The 27,544-nt window shown below is 44.3% G+C and overlaps 1 protein-coding gene across 1 annotated transcript in view; it reads left to right on the top strand.

Annotated features, from left to right (window-relative positions):
* RFTN1 (raftlin, lipid raft linker 1) overlaps nucleotides 1–27,544 on the top strand; it is a 203,344-nt gene that overhangs the window by 76,978 nt on the left and 98,822 nt on the right. Inside the window, exon 4 of the mRNA XM_057545405.1 lies at nucleotides 24,739–24,847. Within this exon, the coding sequence (XP_057401388.1) occupies nucleotides 24,739–24,847 (109 nt within the window). The remainder of the gene's footprint in view (nucleotides 1–24,738; nucleotides 24,848–27,544) is intronic.

Raw genomic sequence — 27,544 nt, forward strand, 5'->3', positions numbered from 1 at the left:
CATCAGTAGATTTTTCTGGGCCTCCATTTTCTAGCTGGTACGATGTGGGATTTGTACTAAATGATTTGCAGGACCTGAGCCAACTCTATATTGTAGTCTGATTGGATGAAGTGGGCAAGAAAGCTTCTCTGCAGGAATAAGAAATAAACGATCCCATTTTAGGAATAGTTCATTACAAGCCAGCGGTGGAGCTGGGGCGTTCAGTAGGGGTTCTTTCCTCCCACTGAGGACAGGCCCTGAGCTAATGAACTTACTTTCCAGAAGAGAAAATGGGTCAAGCTATTAAGAAGAAGGAGGCATGGAGGGTTTTCAAGAAAGGGAAGATGACATTGTCCTTGAGTTTGAGTTCACTCTATCCAGAGTGTCTGGACCACCTGCCTGGAGGACTTTAATGAACATTCCAGCTCCTTAATAAGCAGATACAGAGGAAGAATTGCTTGGATAACTTGGTGCCAGATCTCTGAAACTGGCCCCCACCCTTTTACAGGAAGTTGCAAAAGCTTGGTAATTTGCCAAGTATGGTAATGAGAATGGTAATTTGCCATTCTCGTGACAAAAATGACCAAGAGAATTTCTCCCACTTCTGTTTAGTATTGCATTATACAATTTTAAAGTTCAGGCATTTTCTCCCCTAGCAAATGCAATAACTGTATGTTTTTGCATCATGAGGAAAAGACCCCATGCTATGAAAAATAAACAAACAAAACCCAGCAGAACATTTTCTGTATCAGTAGGGAGTTGTTTGGGTTTTTTTTTAAGTATTGATTTTAATCTAATGTTCATAAGGGAGCCTTTAGAAGCTCACTACCTGGTCTTTTTTTAAAAAAATTATTTATTTAATTAATTAATTTTTGGCTGTGTTGGGTCTTCGTTGCCGCATGCAGGCTTTCTCTAGTTGCAGCGAGCGGGGACTACTCTTCGTTGTGGTGCGCGGGCTTCTCATTGCGGTGGCTTCTCTTTGTTGCGGAGCATGGGCTCTACGCGCCCGGGCTTCAGGAGTTGTGGCTCTAGAGCGCAGGCTCAGTAGTTGTGGCATGCAGCCTTAGTTGCTCCACGGCATTTGGGATCTTCCCGGACCAGGGCTTGAACCCGTGTCCCCTGCATTGGCAAGTGAATTCTTAACCACTGCACCACCAGGGAAGTCCAGTAGGGAGTTAAGTGGTAAAAAATGAAACAAAGGAAATCTTGTGTGATTAATTTTTAATATGGGCAGTTAATGGTATTTTTCACCAAGTCTGCCAAAGTTCTGACAGCTATAGATGCTGGTAAATGAAATGATTAGCTCTCAAAGAGGAGGTAAATGTCTTGGTTAATATTATCTAAGTAGACAATATTGAAAGAGCTGTACATAAACTTTTTAGATTACTATCAGTTTAAATCAAGTTCATTAGCAAGCATCATCATGGAATGACTACTTGAAACTTGGATATCAACCTTAATGTGTTTGAAAGGTGAACATAAAGTTTGTAGCAAATAATTAGCCTTTGGGGTCTGCAGTAAGAGCAGGAAAAAAAACCCAGAACCATACAAGCTTGCATTCACTCACTCACTCATTGAGTCATTTGCAGACATTTAGCTTGTGCTCTTTGTAAGGTATCGTGCTAGGGACTCTACCTGGTGGAAAGGGAGAGGATGCAGGTGCAAGATTCAACTGCCCGCGGAACCTGCCTTCCAGGTACCCGCAGTTTACCTGAGAAAATAAGACATCCCTCACGCCATGGGAGTTTGGAAAAAGGAGAAGTCACCTCCTGCTGGAAAGAAAAACTAGGGAAATGTTTCAGGAGGAAACATTGCTTTCGGGTGGGCGTAGGAGTAATATGTCTGAAGTGGGAAGAGTTTATTCAAGTCTCATAATGAAATGTTTTCTAGTGAATTTTGAGTAATTTGAGAGCATCATGGACAGTCTAACTGTATCATCAGTTATTCCCAAAGCACAGTGCAGTAATGTTCCTCTGAGGCCTCTGCCATTTTGATAAATTTCACTTCAATCCATGAAAAATTGCCTGATCCTTTCTTCTGAAAATTTTGATAACTGCCATTCCATCTTAAGATGGCAGGCCAAACCACACATCTGACTCAGTTGTTCTTGATCCTAAGTGCGTTCAATTGAGTCAGTCAGTGGCTTTGAAAACTGACTCAAGAATGAATAGCCGAATATGAGATATTTGGTGAGTAAGTAAAAGGGCGATTGTACTTCCTTCTCTCAGGTCTTTCTTGGGAACACAGAGTGATTTGCAACAGACAATGTAGTTGCATTGACTCTGATTTCTAAGTACATTTAAGTTGTCCTTCATTTTCTTCGGGCAGTTTTCCTTAGAACGAGTTGCCAAAGATCTTAAAACATGATGGCTAAGAGAAGTCAGTTATTAAGATGTCACTCTGATGTTTCATGAGTGTGGGTTTAATTCTAGGTCGCTTTATGGTTGTAGACATAAGTACAGAAATGCATTGTGCCACTCCATTTTTCAGCTGTTACAGACTGTCGTTGTTCACACACAGAGCTAGTTCAGGGTGTCATTGATGTGTTTTTTCATCACTAATGGGTTGAAGCCATTTGGGTCCAGGTCCCCTGGAATAATGCCTTATATGGTACAGGGAACCAGGACATTTGTGCCCTCTGTCGACGTTCATCAGGTGCCTTTTGGCTTAGGGTCAGGGAGTGGGGCACACAGAGGAGCTGCAGCTAATGCAGGGGGTGGGATTCCGAAACCCTGGTGGAGGGTGAAAAACGCATATAATCAAAGCTGCCCTTGAAAATCTCTTTAATTGCCCGTGAAATGTAATCCTGTAGCATCTCTCTACCCGATGATGCAGGCTTTCCTTCAGGACTAGATCAGATTGGTGTTTCCAACAATGAGCCCCGTGGGGAGTAAGTCGGTTTGGGTTTAGAGTGAGTGTTCATTAGAATCACACCTAGGGTGGTGAGATGCTTGCACCCAGAGAGGCGTCTGTGGGAACTAAGATAGAGAGACGAGGATCTCCCCCCTCGCCCCGCCCCACCTGCCGCTGTCTCACATCCATTCTGGAACACATCTGCCTGAGACTAGAATAACTAACGCCGCTTTAAGTGGTAAACGTTTCCGCCCTTTCAGTTAGATTTTTCTAAGATAAATGAGCAAAGATGGCTCTAAAGAGCTCCCAGCTCTCAAGAAACCTATTTGCTAGGAAGATGTAAAGTCTATATGCAAAATATATATGTGAATGCCCAGCTTAATCTATGGGTCTTGGTTTTTGTCTCTCACCTGGAATGTGTTAATGAGGGGGGCTTCAGAAAAGGAGGCCCCATGACTCCCATGGGCTCTGGGTCTGGACTGATGGGTAGATTTGAACAGGGGTACCAGGAGTGGGAAGGGCCTCCCAGGCAGGGGGACTGGCCCAGGGGAGCATGGAGCCTGGAAAAGCAGACCACGGATGATGTGGGGCGACTGGAGCGTGAGGTCCAGAGGGAGACGGGGAGAAAAGGCGTGAGAAGGGTGAGGGCCTGGATCAGGAGGCCTCTGATGGCCGGGCTAAGGAGTTTGAACTTTCTCCTGAAGTCAGTGGGGAACCGCTGCAATATTTTTGTTTTGTTTTAGAGGAACAACCATTGGAAGTGCTGAGTTTCCAAAAGCCTAAGAGGGGAAGAAAACGGAAGCTGAGAAAACACGGCACCTGTCATGGTGGGAGGTGATGGGTGGCTAAAGTCGGTTGTAGTGAGAAGGTGAGGGTATGTGTCCCATAGGAGGAAATATTGGATTTAATGTTTAGCTAGAAAGGGACAGCATGGAGGAAGAGGGAGAATCGAAGTCTAAGTGAGCTTTTGACTCAGCCGAGGGGCTGGGAGGGGTAACTGGAGGGGGCAGGGGTGGAGGGGGGGAGGGGATGTGTCTGGGTGGGGTTCTCCCAGGAGCAGATCCCCAGAGGAGGCTTCACATGCAAGTGATTATTAAGGAAGTGCTCCCAGGAGGAATCAGGAGCAGGGTCGTGGGGCAGGGAAGGGGAGGCAACCAGCAAGGCTGGCTGGTCCTCTGGGGAGCCGTGAGTCCACCCTGAGGCTGGGGCGCCGGTTCTCACACTCCTGCACCCAGGAGCTGTTGGCCGTGAGCTTCCCCGGACACTTCCAGGTCTGGGGCATATCCAGGTGAAGCAGCTGCAATAGCCAAAGATGACTGCAAATCACGCAGAAGCTGGGGGGACACACAGAACCGGGAGGGGGGATGGGAGGGACCTGGGTGGAAAATGGAAAGCATCCACCGTAGGAGGAGATGAATGGCATCAGTTTGGTCGCATCGTGTTTTGGCTGTTGCCGATGGCACATGCCCCTGGGAGGTGTGCCCCGGGGAGCCGGGAGCCAGGAGAGAAGGCCGAGCTGGGGGAGGCTGTGGAAAGCCACGTGAGGCCGGGTTGAGCCCACTTCTGTGCTGCTGACCCAGCCCCAGCTGCTGTGGTCCTCATTTTCCGTACCAGATGCTTCCAGTGATTCTTAGAAGGGATGCAGTGGCTTGCTGAGAGCCGTGCTGACTTGCTCTCTTCCAAACTGACCATATGCTTGGAGCCTGAGAAGTTTTTCCTCTCCGACTGCACCAGCAAGCTGCTCTCACAAGTACTTACGAGCAGCACAGAGGCTTAGCTGAGTCAACTCTGGCTGCTCAGTGTCAAGTGATGCAGAGAGAGACAATTCTGTTGGTTTTTTGCTGTTTTATTTCTAGGAAAGCAAATCTCAGAGTGTTCAGCTTTCCCCCTTGTTTCCTTTCTTAGGGTAGGATTCTGAAATCTTGACGACTCTGCCTTTGTCCTAAGACAGGGGCTTACAATGCAGATGCCTACAGGGGCCAGGCTCCTCGAGTGAGGACTCTTGGGTATTGGAGAGCCCATGCCGATCTCTGCTCCGTTGTTGCCAAGTGTTGCCAGATCTTGTACTTTTTTAAAGAAAAGCCAGAAATCTGGATTTTTATGTGAAAACTTCTCTTTTTTAACCGTTGCCTCGCTTTTTCAAAATAACATTGTGTATCCCTGACCCACCCCACTGGCTGCCATCTTGTAACCTTTAAGATTTCTGTGTGGTGCTTGCTTTGGGGGAGTTCATCACCCACCCTTTGAGCTGCCTGTTCTCCTTTCACACACAGCAATCATCAGACTTCTGACTGTCTTGTTACTGTTTCTCGTACGTCTGCCCACCTCCCCTCCCCCTTGCTAAATCTTCTTTCGTCTTTGGATTCCCATTACTTACTTAGAGTGCCAGGTGCTGAGTAGGTGTGGGCCAATAGAATTTTCTTGAATTGAGTGGAATAAAACCGTGCTGTGGAATTTTGCTCCCATTTTTCACTAAACGACCATAAATCCATTGAAGGATGGATTTGTCTTTGGTTTACGTATCTAACCAGTACCAAAAGTGCATCTTGTTAATATAGACACACAGCAGCATGGACCCCAAGTAATGGAACACACAAGCGCGCACACACACACACACACACACACACACACACACACACACACAGAAGATCCTTTCATTGCCAAATAGCAGTGATTTGCCACAAGAGTAATGTACGTTATTTTTCACTCTTTTTTTTTTTCTTTTTAAAAACCATCCAAAGGATGACCTTCAAAGGCAGGGAAATCTCTGTGGACCTTAAGTGGAGTACAAATGCATTACCTTGCTGTACGGTCAGGCCAATAAAGACGGCTGCTCTCTCGCTCTCTGTACATCCCCTGCTTGACCAGTACCTGCTTCACCTATACCCTACTCACAGGAGTGACCTTATTAAGTACTTGCCCCAGACCCCAGCTCGTGGTGGTTCTTATCAAGGGACAGTAAGGGGCTGCCCCTCTGCTGGTTTCCCTGGTAACTGATGAGGCAGCCTGATGTAATCCCCCTATAACTGGTAACCTCCCCTCTCGCTGGGCGTGAAGCCTGCCTTCAGGTTCTGCCTGCCTTTGGCCACACAAGGTGGGGTGTCCCTCCAAGACCTTGCTTCAGACGTGTAAGCTCCCCCATCCATGAAACCACCGATGTCTCTGTTGGTGACTCAGGGCTCTTTCTTCGGTCTTAAGGTCTTAAAGCCGGGCAAGTGCAGGCCTTGTAGGCCTGCGGGATGCAGCCCAACGATTGCCTTTTTTTTTTTATAGCCCACAAGATAACATGAACCTTTTCTTTGGCATTTGAAAAGGGCAGAATTGGGAAAGTACAAAATTATATTGGAACTGAACAGAAAATTCTTTTAAAAATTATAGCCGAGAGTGTCCTCTTTAAGAGGCCTCGTGTCTCTTCATGTCTAATTTCTACCAATTACTTTGACTCTTGGGAGAATTATGGGGCTTCTAGAAAGAGGTTTCATAATTAAATGAAATACACAGGGGCTGGGGGCGCCTTCTGGGATGTGCGCTAGAAAACGTTCACACGCGAGGCTGGGCTTCAGCCTGGGGCATCTGACTGTTGGAATCACACGTGGGGAGGAAAAGTAACGCTGGGCCTAGTGGTGATTGACACGTGTTACTGTGGTGGAAAAACCGCAGCAGCTGGTTTATTCCCAGAGAGCAGAAACTGAGGAAGGGGGACTCAAAGTTCTTTTCTTAAATCAGGAGGGGAATAAAGGTGTTTGTTTAGCGTGGAGGTTGTTGTTTGGGGTTCGGATTTCGGAAGGGCCCCGCTCTTTGCCCACGGCTGCCCCTCGCTGCTGGCGTGGGAGCATCCTTCATCAGCTTTCTCAAGCTTCCCGAGGTGTCGGGAGAACTTGATTAGCTCTCCAGGGCTGCCGTCCGCCCCCTGAGGAGCTGTCCAGCCTCACTGAAGATTACCTTAATGTATCCCTCCTATTTTCCCGTCTCACTCCTGAGTGACACCCTTTTCTGGCGTGTTGAAGTTTCAGGATTCACTGTTAATTATTGTGTTTGCACTTTCCAATCTAATATGCCGGTGTAAAGCCACATTCTCTTGGGGAAAGAGAGTTTTTTTTTCCCATCCACACCCCTAAATGGCTTGCCTACCTATTCTTCTTCTGTCTCTCCAAGTGTCGGTCTTTATCCCAGCGGAGAGAACAGGGAAGCCGTGCGTGGTTCGTGTGAGACCTCATTTCCCTCCCCGGTTTGATCGCTGTCGTTGATTGCCTGTGTCTTTCCCCACGTTTTATACTTTATTTATTTTTTTGCCTCCTCTGAGAGAGAGAATTAGCATACTAGTGATTTCCAGTCTTTCTCAGAAGTCGTTTGGAATGGCGGAGAACAGCGAGCAGATATCCAAAACGCAGCAGCGCAAACAGTACATTTCTTTGAAATTTCCCGTTGATCTTAAAACCTGCACGAATACTACGGTACCATGACATGTCTGTATTTGTTTTAAAATAAGGTAAATAATAGCCCTCTCCTCCCACACTGTACACACAATCTTTAAATTAAAATGGACTCTAGGAAGGTTTATTATGTGACATTGCAGGTGGGTTATAGGGACACTTACTGTTATGAGGGCCATGTGCACACAATATAGGTCATTTGGTTGCATACAATTTTACTTGTGTTAAATTTTTGTATTTGCACACGTATTCCATATTAGATTTAAGAACTCAGATTGTCTTCCTGGCAAAGTCTTTTTTGTCTTTACTCTTCTTTGTCAATCAGAGGTAACTTAGATTGTGTCTGTTTCTCAAGCTAAGAAAGATGCAGTGGGCATTACCAGTGTTGGGGCCTGGAAAAGACTAGTACTCATTCAATTTTGCATTTTTAGCTATGAATGCAGCGGCAGGTGAGAAATAACTTCCAGATCCATATAAGTACAGTGTTAGTGATTGCAGCATTCTTGAGATCTTGATGTAATGATTATCTCTATGATCTATCTAGCTGTTTTCTATAATTTTTTAAATGGTTGAAAGATGGAACCATTTTACAAAGAGGTAAATGCTGTAATGTGATTTAGTGGAATACATCATTTCATTTGCTTCCTATTCGGCGACCACAGGATGGAACTTAAAATGGCTACAAAGACTTTAAAAACCAAATTAGTAACTCTTATTCATACAACACCTGTTTCTGAGGGCCTGAGAGCACTTCTGCTTCATTCCTGTGTGTGTTAAGTGTTATAATTTTGTCTCACTATGTCCTCATGATGGTTGTTTTTTGTCGTTAATATTTGTTGAAAACATTATTACGCGTTCAGCCGAGGTTTTAGACTTCCTCTACTTTATAGCTAAAAGGTACTATTATCTTCCGTTATTCCTTGCTTCCATTTTGTATCCTAAGAAAATTAGACTGAAGAAGTTACTAATGACTTCTCAGTACTGAAGTGTGGGGCAGGTGAGTGGGAGGGTGTGGTGGGGATGGGACTTATGTTCCATCTTGAGGCTCATGGCTCCAGAAATACACCATCTTTCAGCTCAGGGGCCCGGAGCTTATGGGAGGGTCCTCAGAGAATTCCCAGAATCCTCTGGGCTTCGCAGTATCAAGGGTCCCCGTAGCAAGGCTATGGGACCACAGGCCTGGTTACCCCCAAGCTGGTTTCAGGACATAGGGCTGCCACTGCAAACCAGCTGGAGCCCCCCAAATGTCTCCATTCAGCAGGCTAGCTGGGCCTTGTCAGTTTCTGCACTGAACAGTTGTATGCTAATGATGGTTCTAAGGCCATTAGTGCACTATTTCCCTCTGTTCCCTAAAAGCAAAAGAAAACCGTGCTAGGTGCCTGTGTCTTCTAAGGTAGTGACCCTTGTAAGAGAGAAAGAGGTGAGCACAATCTGTTCTCTGGGGAGATTTATAACAACTTGAAATTTTCATCCTCGACTTCTATAGTTTAGGTCCCCGAAATTGCTCTGTCAGGCAACCTGGATCTTAACAAAAAGGCAACAAAGAGCCCATTTTTCTTGTGAAGAACATTTATATGTTTGCAGGCACTTCTTTTTTTAAAAAAAGTTATTTTGTTGAAGTATAGTTGATTTACAATATTTTATTAATTTCTGCTGTACAGCAAAGTGATTCAGTTATACATAGATATACATTCTTTTTTTCATATTCTTTTCCATTATGGTTTATCACAGGATATTGAATATAGTTCCCTGTGCTATACCATGGGACCTTGTTGTCTATCCATTCTGTATATAATAGTTTGCATCTGCTAATCCCAAACTCCCACTCCATCCTTCCCCCACCCCCCTCCCCCTTGGCAACCACAAGTCTGTTCTCTATGTCTGTGAGTCTGCTCTGTTTTGTAGATAAGTTCATTAGTGTCATATTGACATTTTAGACTCACAGGCACTTCTTAATGTGATTTACCGTTTATGTTATCGGCCATCATAGCTACCATTTATTTGTTGCTGTGGCCAGAGTCCCTGCTCTTTGCTTCATGGTGTGCCTTGTCTTTCCTCTTGAAAGCCAAGATGAAGAAAACGGTACTTTCTTCAGAGTCACCCTTCTGATGGCATGGAGGAGCCAGCTTTCTCATCAGGATCTTTCTACTTCTAACACTGTTCCTCTTTAACTTTGTAATCATTAGGGTTAGGGTTTGGGTAGGATTTCTCAGCCTACGTAGTTTCTCAACTGTTGACACTTTGGGCCAGGGACCGTCCTGTGAGTTGTAGGATATTTGGCAGCATTCCTGGCCTCTGCCCACTTGATACCAATAGCAAACACCCCCCACTTCCCGCCCTTGCAGTTATGACAATCAGAAATGTTTCCGGACGTTATGAAATGCCCCTGAACAGGTAAAACTGCTGCCCCTAGCTGAGAACCACTGGATTAGTGTTAGGGTGTGAGGTAAGGGGTCTAACTGTATTTTCTTCTACCTTTGTCAACAGCATTTATTGTATGAACCTAACTTGGTGAATGAAATGCCACCTTTATCATAGGTTGGATTTCTGCATACACCCTAATTTATTCCCGATTCTTTATTGTTCCTTTGATCTATTGATTGGTTTTTGTGCTAATCCCATGCTATTTTGATTACAATAAATTACAATAAATTTGTAGTGTATATTAATATCTAGCCAAGCACTATTTTTTTCAGGATCTTGGCAACTTTGTCATATTGATTTTTCCATATATAGTCTATAGTCTAAAGTTATTTTCTTCATTTCCCAGTAAACCCTGTTGAAATTGTAATTTCATTTACATACTAATCTGAGAAGAATTTCTACCAAGTGTTTTTAAGATCATAGAGTTCAATATTATTGTTGGAAGTACATTTTTTATTCTAGAGCTTTGTGATTATTCTGAAAATTCTATGCACTGTCTAGACCAGGGGTTACCAAAGGTGGTAGACATACCACATACCTATGTTGAAAGAGGATTGAAGCTTCTGTGTATGTTTATTTATACTGAAAAATTAGGAGAGAAATTATGCGTTACCAATATTTAGCATTCAGGTTGAAGGTGATGCCCTGGTTGGATGTAGATGTCAGAGGGCCCCTGTCTGTACCAAGCGGGGTGTGACGGGGTGGATCCTGGAGAAGACTGGGGTCAGAGGAACATTTGCAGCTGAGAACCCAGGGAAGTGGATTTGTGGATTAGTTTTTGTAGTTTTAACTAAGTTAGCCCTGATGAAATATACACATGGCTTAAAAAATTCCTGTAAGTTCATTGTAGATTGAAGAGAACACAGAATACCAGTAATGTAAATGTGAAATTCTCCTCCCTTGCCCCTCCCTTATCTTGTTCTTTGTCCTTGGAGCACCACGCCTCTCTCCCTCTCTCTCTCTCTTTCTCTCTCTCTCTGTCTCTCTCACACACACACACACACAAACACACACAAATGGCCACATCGATCCTTCTTTCACTGTGTGTAAGAGCTTTCTTGGTGACATAAAAAAATCGATGCCTACCTATTCCAACCTGACAAAAGATGGCCAAAGAATTTTAGACTCATCAAGAAGACATTTTGCAATGTGGATTTACTTCCACTCTTGTTAACAGTGAATCTAATTTCAAGTGTATTATTATGCCTTGGAATATTAATTACTAATAATAGGAACCTATTGCGACTACACTTTTTAAATATTGCTTATTTCATCTGTTTCTCATCTTCTAAATGTTTTGTGTGTATTGTTTTCTAACATATGTAAGATGTTGGTACAGTAGTACTCAGGAGACTCTTACTTGAGGGTTTTACGATCAAAAGCTTTGGGACCACCCATTCACGAGGCTTCCAGGTCGCACTGGTGGTTCCCGAAGCAGTTCCAGTCTTTACCTTGGTCTGTGCACCGGCAGCCTCAGCGTCACCTGGCAGCCTCTTCGAAATGCAGATCCCAGGCCCCACCCACATCTGCGGACTCCGAATTTGCATTTTAACAGGATCCCAGGGGATCAATGTGCACATCAAAGTTTCAGAACGGAGCTAAGCTGTGCTTTTCTATTAGGGAACCACTAGGCACATATTATCAATGAAAATTAATTAAAATTAAATAAAATTAAGCATTCATTCCCTCAGTGGCACTCGCCACATTTTTAGGTGCTCAGGAGAAACATCTGGGTAGTGGCTACTGTATTGGGCAGTGCAGAGATGGAACACGTCCATCGTCTAACTCAGCAGGTTGGAGGGTGCGGGTAGGAAGACCCAGAAAAGAAGGAAAGGATGAGCAAACTTGAATTGGGATGTGTGCATTAACCGTAAATAAAGAAGAGACTTCCTGTCACTCAGCTGGACGTGGCTGATGAGAGTCTTAGGAAAGGCATTCACGTGTGTAGCTACTGCTGTTATTTTTGTTTGCAGATAATGTGACTTTTCTGAACCAGTAAGTACCAGGCAGACCTGCCTTTTTATTCAGTGTTATCTTTGTGAAAAAATAATATTTATGCATCAGTACTACTAGTCGTCATTTCCACATGTTTCAGAGTCAGCGAGGAGCCTTGCAGGGTTCATGAGAAAGCAGGACCCTGCCCCAAGTCCGATCTCGTGTGGCGGTGGTCCTCTTTGCTGTAGTCTGGTGTGGTGGGGATTGAATTTCTCCCACAGCTACATTATACAGGGACCACTGGGGGTAAAACTTGTTTTTCTTGCCTTTTAAGGTTAAAGGTGAACTCCTTGTGTTGTGCAGTCACTGATGGCTTATCTACCAGAGAGCCGGCTCGAGCAGTAAAGAGTGAGGCAGGATGTGGCAAGATTTCTCTAGAATAAATAGCAGCCGTGGCTCGTTAGGGGCCCATGATGCCTTGCACCCGCTTGGCAGTGCACAGCTGCCTGGGAGGGTGTGCGGTTAGGGTATCATGTGCACATCTCCCCCGTCATCTCTGGAATGTTCCAGGGGATACCAAACCCTTATCCACAGATGGGGTGCATGTCTGTTGGCGAAAAAAACAAGGGAGAAGAAAGACCAGTGACCCATCTACGAGTTGTTTCCTTTTCTCTGCTTCCTACTTCAGCACTCCCCTGATAAACTTTGTAATTAGGTGCTTCATTGAAAGATTCACTAGGATTTGTTTACTTGGCTTTTTTCTTCTTCCAGCATTTCTCAAGCTTCACTGTTAGGGGAAACTTTTGACTCCAGCAGCCTCATTTTGTTTTTGTAGATTTGGTTCACTTTGCAAAGAGGAGGTCACAGAGATTATTGGAACCTTTTCCCCGTTGATCTGAGAGCATCTTTGGGGAGCAGAAGTTTATTCCCCTCCCCCAACCCAATCACCAGCACCTGCAAGGACAAGACACACCTCAACTCTCTCTCCCATCCATCCACTTCCTCTACAGAAATTTTAGCTCTCATTTCTGCTCTTCTAAAATGTTCTTCCAACTCTTCCTCCATCATACGCAATGCTGCTTGCTTAATCTTCCTAAAATCTGTACTTCTCTATTTCTTTTATCTAAGACCATCCGTGACTCCCCTTTACCTCAGAATGAAGGCCAGTCCCGTCCTGTAGCGACACACCCCTGTCCTTTCTTTCCAACCCCGTTTCTCACTTTCTGCTCCAGCCAGCACTGCAGGGCCCACATCACGGATCTATTCCAACAGCAAATTCACCCATACATTCGCGAGGCTCGTGTTTACTGATCCAGCCGAATTAGCATAAACAAACCTCGCCTTCACGTATCTTTTACCAAACTGACCTATTTATTATTTCCACCATGTAACTCATGCTTTTTTTTCCATCTAGATCCTTCCTAATTTCTGTTCTCATTGCCTGGAATGTCATTTTATCCATTGTCCCATGACTAATTTTCGCACAGCTTCAAAGACTCTGCTTACGTGCTCTTTGCTTTTTAAAACTCCCTGATCCCTGACTGTGGAAGCAACTGAACTTTCATAGCTCTTCTCTATGGTTAGAATAAATAGCAGTGTTGGGTAGTTAGATGCCCATAGACTCTAAGTTTCTTTTTTTTTTTATTATTGAAGTGTAGTTGATTTACAAAATTATATGTTTCAGGTGTACAGCGTAGTGATTCACAATTTTTATTTAAAGGTTATGCTCCATTTATAGTTATTATAAAATATTGGCTATATTCCCTGTGTTGTACCATATCTCCTTGTAGCTTATTTTGTACCCAATAGTTTGTACCTCTGAAGCCCCTCTGCCTATGTCGCCCCTCCCCCTTTCCCTCTCCCCACTGGTAATCACTAGTTTGTTCTCCATATCTGGGAGTCTGTTTCTTTTTTGTTACATTCACCAATTTGTTTTATTTTTTAGAGTCCATGTTTAAGCGATAACATGCAGTATTTTTCTTTGACATTTCACTAAGCAAAATATGAGACTGTAAGTTTCTTGAGAGGATGTAACTCTAGCCCTTCCTGTGGTCAGTGGTCAAGCAAGTGATAAGCTCGTGAAACTAGAAAAAGCCTTCTTTTCCTTTCGCGGATAGATCTTTCTCAGATGTGTAGTTCATTTTCCTCCCTACTAGGCCTTTAAAACAACAAAAACAACAACACACCATTCTGATCATTCTACTTGAACCTGGCAATGCCTTGAGGGAAAAATATGAAAATTCTGTCCTGTTTCCCAGAGATAGAGAATTTGCTTCTGTCAACTGACATTTAGTGATTTTTTTTTTCTCTCGTTGGAGAAGTGCCTAGTAATCTAAGTTTGTGTTTGTCACCATTTCTTTCTGATTGTTCCTCAATGAAGCAAAAATAGCCCTACTGATGAACTGCACATTCTCTCTCGTTTCTTTTCATAACTCAATTTCAAACTGTGCTTTGTGTCCTGGGAAAAAGAAGATGTTGCTTCAACTCATGATCTTTGAAGCTATCTAAGGGATTAATTAGTTGAAGTGAGATCTGTTACATGTTTATTATTTAAAAGAAGTGTGTATGATAGTTTTTATTAACATGTTTATTGTTTAAAAGGATAGTTTATAGTAGACTATAAACAGGCATCTGCTTTTTAATGGCCTGATTTCAGCTCTGTCCATGAGACCAAAATAGGTATTCAGCTTACTGCTTGACATTTCATCTGAATAATTTGAGAATTAACCCTTTATGACTGTAACTCATAAAGCGTTACAGTCTTTGCTTGCAAACATGTTTTTTTAATGGCTTAGAAAAGGGTTCTGTCCCAGCCATTGGGAGATCAGGCAGGGTCAGTGTTGATGTCCTGACCACGGTCATGGGGAGTGGGGAGGGGAAGAATCTGCCAGGTCATTACAATGGGTGAAATATCGGACTTGGGTTTAGGGTTAGTTATTCTGACAATGATACAGTTGGATAATCTGTTTGCTCTTATCTCTTGCCTGGCATCCAGCCTCCGTGACTCACATTGGAGCATTGTGTATGGAACCCAGAGGCCAGGGACTGATGGCCCAGAGGTCAGATTCAGTCCCAAAGATGTTGGATTACATAATAGTGATAAACATCGTTTGGAGCCAAAATTTGACATTTGTGGCCACCAAAAAACATGATGTAATGACTCCTTTAAAAAAGTTAGAAGATTTGGCAACCCCGGCCTGGAGTTCCTAATAATGGTTGGGATAGGAACTGCCCAGCTCACCATGGTTTCCACTGCTCCCATCGGCTCCCCAGTATGGCGGTGACTCGGCCGTGCCACTTGACATCACCCGTGCACTGGGACTTTTCCCCTGGTGGGTCAAGTTTCTCTGTAGCCACGTTGCTCTCAGAAATGGGAATGTGGAAGGGAGTCAGACAGGACTCTGTGTTTGGAGAAAAATAGGAGAGAGCGTATTTCTTGGTGGACATGAAGACCATTTCTCTATCTTTTATATGAGAACAAAGTGATTGGGTTATGTCTTTTGGTCACAAAATATCCTCTTTCACTCAGTGTTTGTGGACCTTTGAGTTTGCTTCCCTTGGTTTGACCTTCTGACTCTCCAGCTGCCTGGGGAATAACCACACAACCCTTGGCAGATGTGGCAGCGGTGACATGAGGAGTTTGTGCACAGTTTTTATGACAGCTGATGTTTGTGTCTGAGTAATGAGGGCGACGTGACACGGAATAGGTGGTGTTTTATTATGCTCTTAAACAGCTCTGATGTCTGGGGCCAATCGTGTTGACCTCTGAGGTGCTTCGGCATGTGGGCTCTTTGCTGCCCTGCCCTACAGTTAGGAAAGGTTTGTGCACAAATGGGCAACGTCTGAATCTGCTCTTGTGTGTTTGCTTGAGAAGCGTTTATCTAAATTTTCCTACATGTTCATGTTCAGTTTTGGCCCAAGTCCCATTTATATGGTGTCAAAGGAGCAAGGACTGTTTGGGATGATGAAGAAGTTCCGGAAATGGTTGGTGGTGACGGTTGCACAACATTGTGAATGTACATAATGACACTGAATGTATGCTTAGAAATGGCTAAAATGGTCAATGGTATGTTGTGTGTATTTTAGCACAATAAAACATAAGAAGAGTGAGGAAAGCAAGAAGTGGGAAGTATTTTTGAGTTTCTCTAACTGAAAGAGGCACAGATAGAGTTGTCCATTCTTATATTTCCTTAAGGTCTGGTCCTTTTTCTGGGAGGTTTGTCTTCTTCTGAGGGGCTAGGAGTCTACATTGTTGGTCTCTACAAGTCCTTCTTTCTGTGTTTCCTCTTTTCCATGGACTTGCTCAGTTACGGCCAAGGAAAATCTCCAGGAGAGCAGCCACTGTAACACAGCCCACCTAGACCATCGTTCTCCACTCTGGTTGCCCATTAGAATCACTGGGGAGTTTCTAGAGCCCCTTGGCCCAGGCTGTACCACAGACCAATTAAATCAAAATTTGTGGGAGCTCACCGAGTGATTCCAAGGTTGAATGCAGCCAGGGTGGAGAATGCCTGCCCGACGGGACACCCGGTCTGATGCACAGAGCCCAGGGTTTGCTTGTTGGCTTGGTCCAGTGCCTAAAGTTAGGGCACATCAACGGAGATTATTCTTTTGTCCCCCAAACCCAATTATTTCAGTCATTGCCTTCATGTGATTTGAGGGATCTCTTACATAAACAGTATAGTCAGGCAGGGGTGTTGGTGTAGTTTAGGACTAGAAACACTGACTCTGAGAATAAATATTACAGAATCAAAACAAACAAACATACACATCCCCCAGAGTGTCTGATGGCTTTCTTTCTTTTTTTTTTTTTTTTTTTTCAATAACTTTTATTTGGGGATATTTTAGATTTAACAGAAAAGTCACAACCCTTAGGCCCTTCACCGAGTTTCCTCCATCATTAATATCTTACATTACTGTGGTACATTTGTCAAAACTAAGAAATTGACTTTTGTATATTACTAATAACTAAGTTGTGGATTTTATTTGGATTTCATCAATTTTTCTATTAATGTCCTTTTCCAGTTCTGGGACCCAATCTAGGGTACCACAGCATTTTGTTGTCATGTTACGATATTTTTTGAAGACTTCGCTGGACTGTGAGGTCTTAGCTGCTTCTCCAGTGTCTGAACTGGTCAGGAGTGCTCTGCTTATGTGCCTTGTTGATGTTGCTGTGCTCTGAGAATCTGAATTCATTTTGTCTTACTCATTCTTGGCTTTCAGGACCTTGCATATCTGCGCCATGATATGCTTTCATTCCCTCTTCCTTTCAGAAACTCCCTTTGGAATGGCTGGAAATAAACCCCTCTCAACTCTCCAGTGTGTACAGGTGGGGACCCCAAGACGTGAGATGGGTCAGAGCTCTTTTTAGTTAATGCTCCCTCCAGGCCATTTCTGAGAAATGACCCAGCAGCACGGAGATGGTTTTTTTCCAAGGAGCCAAGCTACTCGGAACCCAAATCGGCAGACTGATCTGACAGTCAGCCCGTGTAACAGGATAGTCATATATAATATTAAATGTGAACTGATTTCTTCGCACCTTTTTCTGTAGGGTGGATTAAATCCAGTTTCTCTCTTGGGATTTCAAGAGGGTAAGTAAATTGAAGAGAAGATTGTAAATATGTTAATTGAAGCAATGGACGGGGTGACTCCTACCCTACCCTAGACGTGCTTCCTTGATTTGATCCAGGACTGCACATTCCCTTGGTTTTCTCTCTTCCCCCATGGTTGCTCTTTCTTTGTCTCCTTGGCTGCTTTCTCCTCTTTTCTCCCCACCCTTTTCACGGTGGAGGGTCCCCAAGCTCAGTCCTTGACTCTTCTCTCTGTATATTAATTGAGATCTCATTCAGTCTGATGCTTTGAATACCATGCAGAAGCTGATGACTCCCAGATTCACATCTCCAGCCCTCTCTCCTGAAGTCCAGACTCGAATATGTATTCAGCTCTCTACCAGATATCTCTCCTTGGCCGTCTGCTGGATAATGTCAAATTCAGTACCTAGGAAGCCGAATTACTGATCTTCTCCCCAAGCCTGTGACCACTCCCGACCCAGCCTTCCCCATCATAGTTGTGGCAGCATCATCCACTCTCCCGGTGGCTGGAGCAAAAATCCTTGGGGCCATCCTCATCTGCTTTCTTCCTTTCACACCTCACAACCTGTTCTGTTCATGAGGAAGTCTTGAAGGTTCTACCTTGAAAGTATATCCAGAATCCACCACTTCCCAGCGCTGCTACACTGCTACCAGCCCCCTTGGGGTCACCATCACCTCCCGCCTGGACCACTGGGTTAGTCTCTTAGCTGCCCCCTACAGCCAGAAGGATCCTTTTAAAATAAACATGTACCCACGTCTATATATAAAACGGATAACCAACAAGGACCTACTGTAGAGCACAGGGAACTCTACACAATATTTTGTAGTAACCTATAAGGGAAAAGAATCTGAAAAAGTTATTTATATATATATAAAATATATAACTGAATCACTGTGCTGTACACCTGAAACTAACACGATATTGTAAATCAACTGTACTATAAAAATAAAATAATCAGATGGTGTCACTTCTCTGTTCAACAAGGGCTTCCCCTGTCGTTTTGAGTAAAAGCCACTGTCTTCACCGTGGCCTGTAAGTTCTACACTCTCTGGCTCCCCTTTGGCTCTCTGACCTCATCTCCTCTTCCCCTTCTGCCCCTGGTTCACTGAGCTCCAGCCACAGGGCTTTTTTGTACGAGCTCACCTTAGGGCCTTTGCACTGGCTGTTCCTCTGCCTGGAAGCTTCTTTCCTGGCTGTGAGCACGGTCACCTCCCATAGATCTTTATTCCAAGTGTCACCTTCTCAGTGAGGCTGCCCTGACCACCCTCATAAAAACTGCAGCTTCCCACCGCTCGTGATTCTCTACACCTTGCTGTTTCTTTTTTCTTTAACGCTTACCACCGTTGAACATACTTTCTGTGCTCATGAGTATTTCTTGTTTGTTGCCTGTCTCCCTCCACCAGGTTGTGAGCTCCGTGAGGGCAGAGATTTTGTCTCTTTTATCTGTTGATGCTAAAGAAGAGTGTCTGGCACAAAGTAGTAGTGTGATCAATATTCGTTGAATGAATGAGTAATTAGGAACTATGAAAAGGGCTAGGAATGCACTTACAGATGATAGAAGTAGATCAGCAGCTGCTAATATTTGTTGAACCCAGACTTCTTGCCATGCCCAATGCTAAGGGCTTTACATGCTTTTGTCTTATTTAATCCTTACAAGGATGCCAAGAGATAGCTACTCATAATATTCCCATTTGACAGTGAAAGAAACTGAGGCATAGAATGTTTAAATAAATTGTCCAAAGGCACACAGCTGGGAAATGATCCACCTCTAGTTAGCTTTTGGACCTGCAGCCTCTAACTAATAAATCTAGAGGAAATTATGGAGGGGAGGTATGCAGGGAGACGGGGAAGCATATTTCATTGTTAGCAATGCTCTTCTCAGAGTGTCTGCATTTAATCTCAGTGTATTTACTGCTAATTTTTAGATAAGGGAGGCTTTGGCAGGTAGTTAATCCTACACCTCCAGAAGTGCATTCTGTGTCCCTCTTTTTTTTTTATTGTTTAGACCCAGATCTTTCTGTCCCTTCTGGAAGTGGAAGCCAGTGGGCTTCAGTCCAGGCGGACGTTTGGTGGTTTCCAGTATCCTTTTCCAGGACAACACAAGGACACGTCCTTTGGGGAAACATAAGTGGTGATTCCCCTCCCCCACAGGAGGGTGCAGATCCCTGCTCAGCCAGTGATGCATCTTAAGGATTCTTAGGAACTTGACTGACTGCAGGACATCTACTCCCCTGTGCTGTGGTCCCTCAGGGGCCAGGTCATGGTTCCTGGACTCACTTCTAGGGCATGTCAGGGTGGTCAGGGTGGTCCTTGCCCTCTGGGACATGAAACACTCATCACCTGTCAGAGGCTCTTCTCAGGTGTCTGGCTGGATCTTGGGGCCTGAGCCTAGACCCAGCCACCAGTAGGAGGCCTGGTCTGAGCATGAAGCTGCCGTGTCTTCCTGCTCAGCAACTGCATGAGTTTTCTACACTCTGTAATGAATTACCACAAGTTTAGTGGTTCCAACAACATACATTTATGATCTCAGTTTCTGTAGCTTTTCTGGGCTCTCTGCTTCAGGTCTCATCAGGCTGCAGTGGAAGTATTGGCTGGGGCTGCAGTCTCATCAGGGGCTTGACTGGGGAAAGGTCTGCTCCCAAGCTCCATTCGGTTGTGGGCAGAATTCATCTCCTAGGGCTGAGATCTCTTGATGGCTGTCATCCAGGGACTGCCCACACGGTGCCCTGGCAGCCTGGCAGCCAGCAAGGGCAGGGTCTAGCTCTCATCTGCTAAGGTGGAGTCTTACGGTGTCACGTCATCACGAGAGGGATCTCCTATCCCTTTGCCTGGTTCTTTTGATTAGAAGCACATCGCAGGCCCTGCCCCCACTCAGGGGGAGGGGCTCTACAAAGGCATGAACACCAGAAAAGGAAGGTCACTGGGGGTCACCTTAGAGCAACCACAGTCACTGCCCTCCCTCCACCCAACCTCCCTCCCAGTGCTGAGGAGCCCAGACGCTCCCACTGGCAACCCTGTAGGCAAGCTTCAAGCTTTTGTGGATTTGATACAGTTTTTCACAGGGCTTCTGGCAGGGAGGTGCTTTCTGTGTGACTGTGCCACCCACCCAGCTCTGGCCTCGCCCCTCACAGAGTGCTGACTTGAGGGCTTGGGCATCTGTCCTCGGAGTAGTCAGGGGTCCTTGCCACCCCTCTCCCCTGCAGCCGCTCTTCAGTGTTCCAACCCTTTCATTTTAAACTATGGAGGTAATTCCTGTAAGGCAGGGGAGACCTTTAGTTACTCACCTATTCCTCCAATATGCATGGCTTTGTTTTCAAGTGACCATAGGCCGAGATGTGAGTTTTCATGTTTCATCTAGAAAATTTATAATAATGCCTATTTTTGTCCACCTTTTGTGCTTCTTTCAGTTCAGATATAACTGAGTTAATTATCTGATGAAATGAACCAGAGCTGCTTTCCTCCTCAGAGTACTTCTTGTTCTAGAAGCAAAGCTGAGAGTTATTAGATCCTGTACTAACAATTATCCCTTGTGAGTCTAGTGAGTCGGGCCTGTGAGTTGTTTAAAGACAGACCCGTCTTCCCTGCATTCATTTTATGGGTGTTTTACAGAGTGGATACAGTGTTGACTTATTTTATTTTATTGTTTTGGTTTCTTATTGAAGGATTCTTTTTTTTAATTGAAGTACAGTTGATTTATAATGTGTTGGTTTCAGGTGTACAGCAAAGTGATTCAGTCATATATATATATATTCAGTTTTATATATATATATATATATATATATATATATATATATATTCTTTTTCAGATTCTTTTCCTTTATAGAATATATAAGATATTGAGTATAGTTCCCTCTGCTATACAGTAGGTCCTTTGTTGTTTATCTATTTTATATATAGTAGTGTGTATATGTTAATCCCAAACTCCTAATTTATCCCTCTCTCCCTTCCCCCTTTGGTAACCATAAGTTTGTTTTCTATGTCTATTCTGTTTTGTAAATAAGTTCCTTTGTATCATTTTTTAGATTCCACATATAAGTGATATCATATGGTATTTGTCTTTGTCTAGCTTACCTCAGTTAGTATAATAATCTCTAGGTCCATCCATGTTGCTGCAAATGGCATTATTCATTCTTTTTAATAGCTGAGTAATATTCCATTGTATATATGTACCACATCCTCTTTATCCATTCATCTGTTAATGGACATTTATGTTGTTTCCATGTTTTGGCTATTGTGAACAGTGCTGCTGTGAACATAGGGGTGCATGTATCTTTTTGAATTATAGTTTTGTCTGGGTACATGCCCAGGAGTGGGATTGCTGGATCATATGGTAATTCTACTTTTAGTTTTCTGAGGAAACTCCATACTGTTTTCCTTAGCGACTGCACCAGTTTACATTCCCACCAACGTGTAGGAGGGTTCCCTTTTCTCCAAACCCTCTCTGGCATTTGTTATTTTTAGATTTTTTGATTATGGGCATTCCGACCAGTGTGAGGTAGTTTGATTTGCATTTCTCTAGTAATTGGTAATGTTGAACATCTTTTCATGTGCCTGTTGGCCATCTGGATGTCTTCTTTGGAAAACTGTCTATTTGACTTATTTTCAATGTTTACTATTTTTCACCCTAGTCATTTAAAATGTCAGTGAGGGGACTTGCCTGGTGGTGCAGTGGTTAAGAATCTGCCTGCCAATACAGGGGACATGGGTTCGATCCCTGGTCTGTGAAGATCCCACGTGCCCTGGAGCAACTAAGCCCATGCGCCACAACTACTGAGCCTGCGCTCTAGAGCCAGCAAGCCACAACTACTGAGCCCGTGAGCCACAACTACTGAAGTCCGCATACCCAGAGCCCGCACACCACAACGAAGAGTAGCCCCCGCTCACTGCAAATAGAGAAAGCCTGTGCGCAGCAACGAAGACCCAACACAGCCAAATATAAATAAATAAAAATAAATACATTTATAAAAAAACAAAACAAAAAAAATAAAATAAAATGTCCGTGGGTATTTATATATAACCTTGTACAGTCTGGTGTTAGTCCCTGTGTGACAGCAGCAGGGATTTCACATCCTATTTTCCTCCTCCTATTCCTGTCTTTGTTGTTTGAGATCCCACATGATGCATATGACAGTATGTTGACTAAGTCTTCTCTTTCAAAAGTCTGGAATCTTCTGCTTTAGTTCCTCTTAGCATGTCTTTTGTTTAGGGTGGGGAGAGAGTAAGAACATGGGGGAAAAAGGGAGAACATGAGTCTAATCTCTGATGAAGTTTTTAGGCGAGAAGGCTGGGGTTCAGAATTGGTTGATTCTTTATTCCCGTCTTGCCCCTAGGTTCTTCATGACCTTTTTTTTTTTTTTTTCTTAGATTCCATATATATATGTGTTAGCATACGGTATTTGTTTTTCTCTTTCTGACTTACTTCACTCTGTATGACAGACTCTAGGTCCATCCACCTCACTACAAATAACTCCATTTCATTTCTTTTTAGGGCTGAGTAATATTCCATTGTATATATGTGCCACATCTTCTTTATCCATTCATCTGTCGATGGACATTTAGGTTGCTTCCATGTCCTGGCTATTGTAAATAGAGCTGCAATGAACATTGTGGTACATGACTCTTTTTGAATTATGGTTTTCTCAGGGTATATTCCCAGTAGTGGGATTGCTGGGTACTAGAGAATGGACTTGAGGACACAGGGAGGGGAAGGTTAAGCTGTGACAAAGTGAGAGAGTGGCATGGACATATATACACTACCAAACGTAAAATAGATAGCTAGTGGGAAGCAGCCGCATAGCACAGGGAGATCAGCTCGGTGCTTTGTGACCACCTAGAGGGGTGGGATAGGGAGGGTGGGAGGGAGGGAGATGCAAGAGGGAGGAGATATGGGGACATATGTATATGTATAACTGATTCACTTTGTTATAAAGCAGAAACTAACACACCATTGTAAAGCAATTATACTCCAATAAAGATGTTAAAAAAAAAAAAGAATTGGTTGATTCTTTTGCAATTAGTTTATTCCAGTTTGGCCCGTTTGGAATCAGTTGATTCTTTTACATTTCAAAAGTATGCACCTCAGTCCCTACCCCTGAAAGGATATGTTAGAGAGAAAAATAAAATAAATTATTGACATTTGCTTACCCAATCACAGTTGCGCACCTGGGGAAAACCAAATCCTCTTTAATTTTTCCACTTTTGAATTTCGTGTGAATCATATTCAGATGGTTAATGGCAGCATAAATTGCTTTGAATGATATATAAGACGCCTAGAAATTCATCTTTAAAATATTATAGCAAATAGGCATTCAGAAACTGTTTATTTGGTGGGGTATACGTGTCTCAGGAATTCAGTATGAAGACGCCCATCCTGGCTACACCTGCTCTCACAGGGGCTGCAGGGGCCCCTCCTTGGTAGGGACCCTCCTAAGTCGGCTGGGAGGGCCCTGCTCTGCCCTCGGCAGTAGAGAGTTGCTGTACACGTGGTGTGAGCCCTGGAGAGCCCGGCCCTGGTCTCCAAGTCCCCCTTCCCACGAGGAAAGGGCACGGTCTGCCGGCCCTTGACTGATGTTCACTTCCTGTTGTCTGACGTCCGTCAGGGCCAGCCAGTCACCTTCAGTTTCTGACAACCATGTGGCTCTCAGGAGTCCCTCAGCCCCATAGTGTCACCCAGGGGTCCCTCAAAGGAGTGACACGGAGTGGTGGGATTTCCTTCTGGTGACCACTTGCTGCTGTTTGTCCCAAGTGCACCCAGCATTGGGTCACGTGCACATCTATATGGGGGGGACGGGGAAGCACCCCACCACCTGGTGGGGGTGCGGTGATGGGGGGCAGGGCACGCTGGACGCCTCCGTCTCGACCGCAAGGTGTTCGGTGTTTGCTTCAGACAGCCCTTCACGTCCGCTCTCGTCCCAGGATTTCTACTTCAGTTGCCTTATATTCTTTTCTTCATGCATCTTTAGTTTTGATAGATTTTGTCGGATTGCCCTCTGTAGGGGTTGAACCCTTTAAAAGTCTTTTAAAAATTAATTTTTAATTTTCTAAGTGATAAGTGAATATATTCTCTTCCAAAAAAGTGAAAAAATTAGAGATACAGCCAAAGTCACTTTTGATCACTAGCACCATCCCTGCCCGATTCCCACACTGGCCCTCACCATCCCCCCAGAGGTCACTGCTATTATTGGTTTGCCAATGGGAAATATACATTACTGGAGTGTGTGTGTGTGTGTGTGTGTGTGTGTGTGTTGTTTAAGGTATAAACCATATTGTACTAAACCCATCATTCTATAATGATGTGTTTTCCTTGATGATATGTCTTGGAGGTCTTTCCATGAAGTATTAATAGGTCCCTCTATATTATTTGAGTTGTTAACCATAAATTATTTTTTCAGAACTGCCTTTTTGACAGTTACTTTCAGGAAAGAAATTAGGATTTCATTCAACACCCAGTGATTCTTTTTTTTTTAATATATATATTGTGCAAAATCTTAACTTGTGCGTGTGTGTGTGTTTCTCTTTTCAGATCTCAGAACCCTGATCTTCACAATGAAGGCTACATCTTGGAATTAGATTGCTGTTCTTCCCTAGACCACCTGACAGACCAAAAAATCCTCCCAGAGTTCATTAAGAAGGTGAGTGCTGCAGTCAGGGTGCAATTGAAAGGGCTGGCCGAGCGCTTGCCTGAGTGAATGGCTGGGGGCTGGCTGAGGGCAGGTGGGCTGCACTCCCCAGGCCTGTTCTGACCCGGGACTTTGGGTGGCCTCATGGGGGGCAGTCCACTCCCACTCAGGCTGGCCTTGGCTCTGGAACAAGGTGGCTTCCCCTCCTCCCAGGATGGCAGACCCTGTGTTTTCAGGGCTGGAGTGGCATTAACAGCTGACAGGCCTGCCGGCCCACTGCCAGGACCCCCTTCAAATCCTCAGGGTGGTGTGAGCCCCCCAGATCCCACCTTCCACTCCCCCTGTGGATCTTCATTGTCACGAGCCCCCTTTCTTTCCTAGAGCGGGAGCGTGCCACAGTCCGGTGACCACTGGCATGCGACCATTCCAGGGAAAATTGCCTCATTGCAGGGGGTTCATTTTCTGCCCTGAAATATGTCTGGTTTTGAACCTCTCTTTGAGCCATATGAGGTTTCCTGCCTAATTGCAGGGTGCGCTGAGTTCCAACACGCTGACGTTTACTGCGGGAGGAATGTCCTTGCCCAAACCGGGGCTAAGTTCATCGCTTCATGCTTGCCTTGTCCTCCCCTTCCCGGTCTCCCAAAATAATTGGCAGTTCCCCGTCATGTAGAGGTGATTGTGGTTTGTCTGAGATCCAGTCAATCAATTAGTGAATTCTTTAATAAATATTGTTGGCTGTTGTCAGGCCAGAAATAGTACTAGGTGCTGGCACGCAGAGAACAAAATAGCCGTGGTCCCTGCCCTCGTGTCCTCACAGTGATGGCTCTTCTGAACCCGAGAGATGACCATGAACAGGAGGGAAGCAGCAGACAGACAGGGTGTGGTGTGGGAATCGGGTGTGGGGGTGGGGCGCCTCGGGCTGAGACAGTAGGATTAGGCCTGATGGGGCCGTAGTGGGCGGGTTGAGGTCCCTCCGAACAGAGGGAGCAGCGTGTGTGAGGGCCTGAGGGGAATGCAAAGAAGATCAGAGGACCTTTGGCAAGGAGGGGGCTATGAGGGGTGGAAGGAAGGGCCAGGACTCGGCTGTGAAAGCAACAGGAGGCCGTGGAGAGAAGTTCTGCAGAAAAGTGGAATAATTGGATGGTCCCTTTAAACAACCAGTGATTCTTTTTTTTTATTGGTTCACTCTCTGCCTCCCTCTCTTCAACATTTGTGGAGTGTTCAGGCTCTACAAGGCCCTGGGAATAACCACTCGGGTATGATGGGAGCCGAGACCCGTAGCCCAGGAATCGGATGACCTCTTAGGTCAGACATTTGGGTAATTTTACTAGGACGATGGAGACTCTTTGTGCTATGGTAGAATTCAGATCATTTTTAAGAAGTGGGAGGAAAAGCAGTTTTAGTTGACACATGCCTAAGCCTGAGAATATGGGTGCTTTCATAACTCAGAGAGATGTCTGTATAAATAGGGCCATCTTCTTTGGATTGCTGCAAATAAAATGTTCTCATAAACTTGGTAGGGGCATTCTAGAGATGGGATTTACCCCGTGATCTGAGCACTGGGGAAAAATAGTTGTAGAAATGGTTTTGTAATTAGACTCAGATGCTTGGAATATTTGAGGGGCGGGTTGGTAAGACGAGGGCATCGGCTCTGGCCATACTGTCCAACAGGCTCTTTTAAAAACATGTGATTTGGCGCTTTTGTCTTAACCAAACCAGATCACTGCGGGACTGACCCGTTGCCTTGTGGCCATATCAGGTCGTAAACAGCCTGCTGAATGGACGGACACTCAGATGCCGTGTGTCTGCAGTGCCTGCGGTGCAGGTGGGCGTCTGTCCCACAGAGGACAGAACCTCAGAGTTACGGTTTATATGCCCTGAAGGACATCAGCCACTTTTGTGTTAACTTTTACTTTTATCCCAACATTCTTTTCCCCCCACTGATTGTGTGTGTGTGTGTGTACACATGGCAGTATCTCATGATTTATTCAATAATTGGTTAAATCGATCATTGACACCTGCTCATTCTATGTTTGTATAAGAATTCTGTTTTTAACATTAAAAAAATATTTTTTTTATTGAAGTATAGTTGATTTACAATGTCGTGTTAGTTTCAGGTGTACAGCACAGCAATTCAGTTATAAATATGTATATGTATATATACATGCATACATACATACGCACACACACACATATATTCTTTTTCATATGCTTTTCCTTTATACATTATTACAAAATATTGAGTATCGTTCCCTGTGCTATACAGTTGGTCCTTGTTGTTTATCTGTTTCATATATAGTAGTGTATTTATGTTAATCCTAAACTCCTAATTTATCCCTCCCCCAGCCTCTCTTTGCCTTTGGTAACCATAAGTTTGTTTTCTGTGTCTGTGGGTCTATTTCTGTTTTGGAAATAAGTTCACCCATATCCTTTGGTTCGATTCCGCATATAAGTGACACATGATATTTATCTTTCTCTGTCTGGCTGACTTCACTTAGTATGATAATCTCCATGCGATTCTGTTTTTAACATTTTGAAGATGATACACTTTAAAGCCCACTGTGCCCTCCTGCCCCTGCCTTACCTGTACCCCTGGTTTTCAAGTACAAATGACTGAGTTCAGGCAGACTAGACAACTTGCACACTCAGGTAGCACTGAGATTTCTGAGCCAGAATTGGTCTCCAGATGTGTATCTCGGAGTCTCTCAC

Source organism: Balaenoptera acutorostrata, chromosome 4 (genome assembly GCF_949987535.1).
Source record: "Balaenoptera acutorostrata chromosome 4, mBalAcu1.1, whole genome shotgun sequence".
In the NCBI taxonomy this organism is placed as follows: Eukaryota; Metazoa; Chordata; class Mammalia; order Artiodactyla; family Balaenopteridae; genus Balaenoptera; species Balaenoptera acutorostrata.